Source organism: Hippocampus bargibanti, linkage group LG02, assembly GCF_051943395.1.
Source record: "Hippocampus bargibanti isolate YZ-2025 linkage group LG02, ASM5194339v1, whole genome shotgun sequence".
NCBI lineage: Eukaryota > Metazoa > Chordata > Actinopteri > Syngnathiformes > Syngnathidae > Hippocampus > Hippocampus bargibanti.
Genome location: NC_142735.1, coordinates 4,960,200 through 4,968,952, shown reverse-complemented (window position 1 = coordinate 4,968,952; position 8,753 = coordinate 4,960,200). Strand labels below are relative to the sequence as shown.

General features: G+C 41.5%; 1 protein-coding gene across 3 annotated transcripts in view; it reads right to left on the bottom strand.

Moving 5' to 3' along the window:
- Window positions 1-415: 415 nt before the first annotated feature.
- gfra4b (GDNF family receptor alpha 4b) overlaps window positions 416-8,753 on the bottom strand; it is a 36,956-nt gene continuing 28,618 nt past the window's right edge. The window contains exons 3-8 of one of the 3 annotated variants that reach the window (XM_089016678.1): window positions 7,597-7,677; window positions 6,850-7,195; window positions 5,437-5,546; window positions 4,699-4,833; window positions 2,482-2,618; window positions 416-1,388 (exon numbers count right to left, since the gene is read on the bottom strand). In XM_089016678.1, coding sequence (XP_088872804.1) covers window positions 1,251-1,388; window positions 2,482-2,618; window positions 4,699-4,833; window positions 5,437-5,546; window positions 6,850-7,195; window positions 7,597-7,677 — 947 coding nt within the window. In that variant the 3' untranslated portion in view covers window positions 416-1,250. The remainder of the gene's footprint in view (window positions 1,389-2,481; window positions 2,619-4,698; window positions 4,834-5,436; window positions 5,547-6,849; window positions 7,196-7,596; window positions 7,678-8,753) is intronic. The other 2 variants (XM_089016688.1, XM_089016697.1) reach the window with 2 other exon arrangements.

Here is an 8,753-nt window from a genome sequence, read left to right as displayed (position 1 = left end):
CCAAATACATAACGGACCTCGAGAGGAAACCGTAGCTACAATGTGGCCCACGGCAAACAAATGAGTTTGACACCCCTGCTCTACAGTGTTCAGTCAACCTCCTACGCATTTTTTTTGTAAAATGGGGAGAAAGCAGAATACCCAGAGAAACCCCATTCAAGGCCATGAAAAACATGCAAACTCCACACAAGAAGGCTAAAGCCTGGATTCAAAACCTGAATCTCTGCAATGTGAAGCAGATGTGCTAAACAATTGACCAGAATGCAGCCCACACTTGATTATGACAATTTCAAATCAAATCGGTGGCAGGGAATGAATTTATATACATTCTTGTGACAACATTCGTTTTAACTCCGTTTGTATTTGGGCGTTCCATTATTTTCAGATGCTTTGCAGGGAACACAAAAGGTGGGAATTGATAAGTTTCTTTATTTGCAGAAATTACTTCCTAGTACAGAAAATACTGCTGTTTACTCTTTTCATATCAGTAGAATCTCAGTTGGTTTATACATGTTGGCAAACCTTTCATTTTGCCCACTCTTGCGCTGTCCACTTGCACAACAAGAACAAGAATGTTGTTACACTCACAATTACTTTTTGTATAGCATCCAGCGGTCTAAAGCAATTGCCTGTTGAGGATTGGCTGATAATTGCATTTGAAGAGCGAGGCCATGTTTTAGAATGTAGCTCCAGAGATAACAAATAAAGTAATCGTTTGACAAATGGCGATGGAGAGCATGATTGCAGTGTCATGGTTAGTCTTTTGCACTCTCGGCTGGACGCTGAAGAATCAGGGCATTTTACTCGGCCACGTCCAAGTAAAATGCTGCTCGGTTGTCTCTCCGGCTTGCCTCGACCATGTTATTTCCCACTATTGATTAGAAATAATAGGTCCTTTCGCAGTCACTTCAGGAGAGCGTAAAAGGGCTGTTCGCTCCAGCGGCTTTCCTAACCCTGACGTACAGTCAGAGCTCCAGTTGGACTCTACATTTTGATCAAACAAGGAGATGTCGCTGGAGTGTTGAGATCTTAATCAGTCTGCATCTCAATTTTGGGCATCTCTCGATGACAGCAACAACGACTGCAAGTACAACTGTACACATATGGCTTCCATTAAGGGTCCAACTACCTAGACACAAAGACAGAAATTGAATTACTGTACAAGAGAAGGGGGGGACGAGAGTAGCTGCAATGTTTCTTGAAACTGCTTCCATTCTCTGTCGCTGGAGGGGAGTGCGTCCCCGCAGTCTTTAGCATCCGTTGTCGAGCAAGCATAACAACAGAAGACTGACGGCAACTGAAAGTAGGACTCTGAGAGGGGATGCTGGATTTTGAAGGCTTTTGGACGGCAGAGTGGACTGGCCCACCAGTAGTTCATTTTCCATAGCCTAGGGCAGGGGGCACAGGGGGAAAGACAGAATTAATCAGAGTGTAGCCGGCATCGTTGAGCTGTGCCAAAGTGGTGCACGTTCGACTTCAGCGCAAAATGGCCTGGAAATATTGGTCTCATTCCAACAGTCAAATGTCTGAAATCAACTTCAGCTCAGTCTTCATTTCTCTTCAAGAGCTTTTTTAAAGTTTTCTTTTTCTTCGGATTTTTGTGATGCCCCCCAAAGACATCAGCAATGGCAGGACAAAGGGAATATACATTGATCTTTACAAGGGGTGTTCCGACCACGGTTATATCAGAATATCAGAATCAGAAAACCTTTAATCGTCCCACAATGGGGATATTTGCAGTCCACTGCAGCAATTTAAAAGGGGATGGGGTGGGGGGTGAAAGGATAGAAAACCAAGACATTCCAAGCATAGTAAAAATGTCAGTAGACTGAGATGTATACTGTAAATGTGAAAAACCGTTTCATAAAAAAACTGTACATAGTGCAAGTATCAAGAAAATGTATATTGATATATGTCGCTGTAATGCATCAACCCATATTTACAATACAAGAGTCGAGCTTTTTTCCTCACATGTGATTATTGAGAATTGAGAAGCCTGACAGCAGTCGGTAGGAACGAGCGGCGGTACCTCTCCTTCTTGCAGTGCGGGTGTAATAGTCTCTGGCTGAAGGAGCTCCAGATTTTGATCGCCCATGAATAAGATCGGCCAACCACATAAATTAACAAACATAAAATTGCTAGCTAACTCTTATTTTGATAATCCATGAATCTGTTTTTGATTAATTGCCAACACTTTTTCTCATTTATTATATGAAACAAACGTTTACTTTCAGCAAATATATGGACCCGTGTTATTTGATGGAGCGCAGAATTGAACCCTGATGCAAATAGTAAAAATCTGTGAGCAATTACTGTCGCATGCTATAATGACAATACATTAAAAAAAATAATCTCAGATTTGGCACAATTGCAAATACCAAAGCACAAATGTACTGGCTTCCGTTGAATCTACAAAACCCAACAAAATGGAAGAACAAGGCACCAAACAAACAGAAGGACAACAACCAGAAAAAAACAAACCTGTGTGGGGAATCTGTTATCCAAGATGTACCCTCTTGTAATTATGATTTCCGGTGGGGAAGTACTGCCATTTTGTCTGTTGTGATGGGTGGGGCTTAAGGTACTGACTTCACTTCCAAACACCTTCATAGCATTTCCTGTTGCATGAGGTACAATTGTTAACAAAGTGTTCAGTAAAACTTAACCAGCATCCTCTTCCATCTCAGCCGGGTGTCTTCAAAGAGAGGAGTATCTTTATTTTTGTCACTTTTTATTTAATTGTACCGTATGTGGGTCACTGTTATACTTCTGCGAAGGTTAGGAGCTGAAACTGTTGCCAATTCAGTTCTGTTTTTTTAACCACTTCTTGTGTCAATTTAAACACAATCTTACCACCCCTGCAACACCAATTGCTATATTGAAAACAAATTTGTTAAAATAGGGCAATGCAGAAGTTTGAGATTTAATTTGACCACCAGTCAAATATCTAAAAAATCTAAACAATGTAAATAATGCCATGTCTGACTGTTAGAATCCAGTGTGTCTGTCCTCAGTGTACCCCTGTTCAGCCCCTCCCTGTTTTTTGTTTTGTTTTGTTTCTTTCCCATAATTCTGTGTATGGGCTGGACGTCTCGCCAACCATTGAACGAACATTCTAGACACTTGCCAGTCTTCACCTCTTCAGCAATACACTCCTCAGTATTATAAAGGCGCATTCTGCCTACTCTGCCATCCTCTCTGCTGTCCAGCTGTTGCACTCAGCCTGCAAGTACAACTCGGTTTGGTTTCTCAGACTGCATTTGGTTCCAGTCTCTTTGACCGGACAATAAACCTGTTTTGAGTTCATTGTGTCTGTATGTGGGTCCTATTCTTATCTCAAGATGACCTTAACAACGAATAATCTTTTGAAGTCACTTTAATTCATTTAAGAATGGTGACATTGATGTTGCTGTTCTGGTTAGTCAACAAGTGGAGCATGTACGGGTTGCCTACCTGTTTGTCCTGGTGGGACAAGGAAAGATTCTGATTGAGAGAGCCATCTTAACACCTGATGACGATTTGGCACTGAGTGTTTGTGTATTTCGTGTTTTTTACGATTACTGAGGATTCACGAGGACTTGTCCTTAGTTTGGACTTCATTGGCAGAGCGTCGACAGAAACAGCAAAAAGCATCAGTATTCTCTTGTAGCCGCCACACTGCACCTGCATCTCCACATCAGCCTCATTAACTCATAGAACCTTCTGACATGGCCAAACAACTCAGAGACTCTCTCTGTATCTTTTCTAGGCAGCAGGCCCAAGAGAGCTGCTCTCATTTGCCACGTCGAGCCTTTCCGCTCGCTTGGCCGCGATTGCAGTTCAGTAAGTGTAAACTGGGAATGATTTGAGATTTGAGAGCGGTGATGCTCCACCGAAATTGTGGGCGCCAACATTGTTACACAAGTTCAAGTGGCAAACGGTGCTAATTAGTGTGAAGACATGAATTGCCAAAAATAAGGTTAAATCTGCTTTTCAATCCCACAATCAACTCAGAAATTATTTGTGTTGGCTGCAAACAAGATGGGTATTCTTCTGCATCATCCTGTTTGCATCATGGCTCAAATTTATTAATTTCACCCTTTGATGAGCCATGTAGCCCAATAAACTGTCCACCTTCGTAACCTTTGTGCCTGAAAACATTAACTCACTTATTGAGTCAGTCATATTTTTAATTTAAGGAGAGATTTTATCTTGGCCAGCCACTGTTGACCAAAAAAATATATATGCCGACTCCGTTTCGAGGCAAGATTAGGCTTGACAAGTTTATTTGTATTTCAGTATTCAAGTGTACAAGAAAATTCACAGTGCTTAAAATTACATATAAATGAGAAAATCATTTTAGAAATACGATGAAGATACGATAATATATGATGATAAAATCCTCTGAAATGTTTGGAATTAAATGTTTTCAACCAAGCATCTCGGTCTACATAAATTAAGGTACTGTGCAATTGTGATATAATGATGGATAGATTCATGAGAATGCTGTCAGTGACAAGATTGTTTCCAGCTTTAATATACTGTCAATAATAAGACAGTTTGCTGGACTGCACGCAGCAGGGGAGTTTAATCCACAAGTGAAGATCAGAAAAACCCAATGCTGTGTTACTTTGAGGTTGAGAGAACACAAGATGAGGTCTGGATGCTTCTCTTCAATATCCCAATACTACAGTGAATTGTGCACTATGTTCTACTCACGGAGACATATGTTGTCATTGAAGTGGTCCAGAAAGTCTTGGCATTCCTGCCTCTGGTTGCCACTGGACGAGCAAGTACACCAAGGTGCCACACTCGAAGTCGTGTTGTCAAGGTAGTTTGGGGTGATCGGGCTTCCTGTGGAGAAACAATGCCGGATGTCAGCCCGATTTAATGACAGTATTCATAGACCTTTGTGCAGTACTGCTTTTATTTTTGAAAGCTCTCCTCAACACCCACCTAATGCTGACTATACAGCAATGTACCTCAGTTTTTTCACTTTCAGGTTGCACCAGTATAAAGGCATGAGATTGTTCCGGTGCAGCAGCACAGTGGAGGTGGAATTTTGAGTGCTTCAGTAAATGCAAGCCAAGTGTGTGTGTGTTTGTGCTGTAGGGCAGCAAGTGCATCAAGTTAGTCTTGCTCTTCCCTGCAATGTGTGGAAAAAACACAAAGGTATTGCTTTCCCTGATGAGATGTTCTAAAAATGAAGAGGCACGTTGAATTCAATAAGCGCACCTGTCATGATGTTGTTCGAACCTTCTGTTATTTTTATTTTGTTTTATTTTTTAACGCTTATGTATTTCTGTTGCAACTCGCCTCCTCGTGGTTGCACAATTCTACCTCATTGTCCTCTCACACAACATATGTCGCCTTCAACGATGTGTTTACACAACCTTTGCCTACCTCCGCCCCTCACCCTTCCATCTGTTCCACAGTAAGCTTTTTGTATGCACTTACCTATGAGTCCTGTGTAGGCGAGGAGGCAGGCACCGTAGTTTCTTTGCTTGCAACCACTGGCAGACACTTCAGAGGGTTCACAGTCATACTGAAACTGTGCCAGACGAGATCTACAGAAGAAGGAAAAGTTTGGCTGAGCAAGAACATGTTAGAGAAATTTGATTTGGTTTTCTGTTCTGATTTTATTTTATTATCTCAACCACATTCCAAAAGAATCATCATGTATCATCTAGCACGGTCAAGGCAGGAACGTTGAGCTAAAACGTGAAAGTGACAGCAAGAAAAATATATGGCACCAGCAAAACCCTAGACCTGCAATCATTAGTAAAACACGCAGAGTGTAATGGAGGCATGGAAAAATAATGACCGAGACCAGAGATTGCAATGAGCGATAACTCTGATCCATCTGGCTTTTTATTCGTGTTCAATATTTAATGTGCTTTTTCAAGGGGCTCTCAGGGCTTTTGGAAGCAATGATGGAGGGTGGATAAGGCTTGGGGATAAGACAATGGCTCATTTGGTTGACTGTTTATTTGTTTTCAAAAAGCCTGAAAGCCGAATCGGATTCAATCTACATCGGACACCATTTACCGTTTCAACCTATCAAATGCCTCACCCATCTCTTGGAGTGAGCACACATACATTGATCACCATTCCCAACGGTTTCTCCTGGGGACATCAAAGCTAGCATAGAGCACATAGAACTTGGTGGAGTGGTACCCTAAAAGAACTTTTAAAATGGGTTTTTATTTAGTTGAAAAAACATGTTAAAACCTTTTCGAGGTTGCCTGTTGTGATTCACATCAACCTACTGAGCTACAAATAACCGCAATCAGATTTATCGTGAATGGATGATGAAGGATCTCAACCCCGAACCCAGAAGATGAGGGAATTTTCTCATGGTTGGGTTGGCAGATCATGTAGATCACATGTGTCAAAGTCAAGGCCTGGGGGCCAAATCTGGCCCGCCACATCATTTTAGTCGGACCGTGAAAGGAAATACTGCATGTCAAGTGGCATGATAATTGCTAAAATCTGAACCAAAATGTTAAACTGTCGTAAGTAAACCACAACAACAGTCATGATTGTTAAATTCAGATTTGAAAACTAGTTATGCATTATCGTTGTACTAAGTTCATCCTGTCTACTTGATATCTAATTTAAAGCAGATTCTTTACTTACAGACAGTGTATTATAGGTGTTCAAATACCTGACATGTTTCGGCGTATACTTCCGCCTTTGTCAGAGTGTTCCATGATCCTATACCCAATACCATGTGCCATGTAGCACTAAAGTTTACCCTCAATTTTTCCTCACACCCTCAATTCACACACCCTCAGAGTTGGGTGTGTGAATCGGGTTTTTGCAGAATGGCATTCAGTGGAAGTCAATGGAAAATAGATTTGCCCTTACTTGCAGACATAGTCAGCCTCGCAGATCCTTCTCTGCGTAATGCAGCTGGGCTTTTCTTTGCTTTCATAAGAGCAACTGGGAACAATTGTCTGCCTACGACGTTCCGCGCAGGCAGTGTCTTTGCAGGGGCAAAATAGCAGCCCGTGTGTGTGATCGGCTGGGACCCGGTCAAAGAACCTGTGCAGGGCCTTGTTGCATTTGACCCGGTTGCACAGGCCAGATTTGCCAGTGAGTTTGATGCAGGCCGAAACGTACTCTGTGCGCAGTTTCTGACACAAGTCGTCCACATTACATGCCTTTGCCGCATCCAAGCAACGATTCACAGGTACTATGCCAACATCAGAGTCTATGGAAAGAAAGGCGAAAAAAAGAACAAAATTAATCTGTTGACATTTTGGAAATAAAGTTTGTCTGTTGCACACCATCAATTACAATGAGACTTAACGTTAAACTCTCATGACTCAAAAAATATGCATGTCATTCTGAAAGCTAGTCAACACTGTGATTAGATTTTGCAACCTCAGCAAGTAAGACCACATTTCCATCCATTGGTTGTACTGCAGGAACACAGTGTGACAAAGATATCATTTCAGCTGCAGGATTTTTTTTCTCTGACAAATAGCATAGCTGTACTCAGAACAAAACAGTCTTGTCTTTGCCCCGGGCCAGCTGCCAGGGAAAATCCAAGCATACCCCAAAGGGTACAAAAGTAAAAACATGAAAGTTAACAAAGGTCAGCGGACTTGCCTGCTGTGATCGAGGCCAAACGGACGTAGTCATAATCCCACTGCACAGTTTCATAAGGATAACTCTCCACCAAGTTGAGTCCTGAGGGAAGAAGAGGCGGTTTGAAGCTGTAATTTTGCTGCAGTCTGTGTAATTTTTTGCACATGATCACAATAAAGAATGCCCACCCCACACTTTTTTAGGGTTGGTGAGGGTGTCTACAATTTGTCATTTTTGAGAAGGTACAGTGATACCTTGGCTTACGAACTCAATTGGTTCCCAGACAGAGTGTGTCATACGAAAAGTGTGTATCCCAAAAATTAATTTCCCATAGGAAATCATTAAAATGAGAATAATCTGTTCGCAGGTCCACATAAAACATAATGTTCTACTGTCTAATTTTCTAAGCCGTAAAACTACACAAAATACACATTATTTTATGTATAATAAATGTGCTATGGTATTATAATTAAAGAAATGAACTGTACTGTATAATAACGTGGTTTTATTGACCTTTGTGATGGTCGTTGATGGCTTGATGGAATGGAGTGCCTGCTTTCATCAGCATTAAACACTTGATGAGGAACGTAACCTTCTTCTTTCACCATCTTGAGGAATGATCCCTTGTAGGTGCTTTCTCTGTGATAATTGTATCTAGTTCCTCATCATTTGTGTTCTGTTTAGCTGGGTTGATAGCTTTTTGCATCAAGTGTACAGATGGCTTGTGCGGGTTGTTTGTGGAACCTGATTGATGGCATATTTTAACCTTGCAGTTTACACTCTGTCTTTGAACTATCAAAGTTGAAACTATCGCACTGGCGTTTGCCCGTCTCTTTAATGTTTAAACCACCCCCCCTCACTGCTGCGTTCTTGACCAATCACATGGCTCTAACTGAAGACTGGGGGCGGGGAATAGAGGACAAAAACAGTCGGCTGCCATTTTGTTGTTAGAACGGGCTCGTTGGCCAACGACACATCACTCATTGAGGCAGCTCCGTGTACGAAAAAAGTTTGTCTGCCAAGGTAAAGTTTGTATGCCAAGGTAAAATGTTCATACATGTAATGTTCGTAAGCCAAGGGGTTCGTAAACTGAGGTATCACTGTATTCTAAAACTATAAACGTTTCCTCTATAAAGTGTTATCATAACAGTTATTTTCTATGTCAACTAGCATACTCA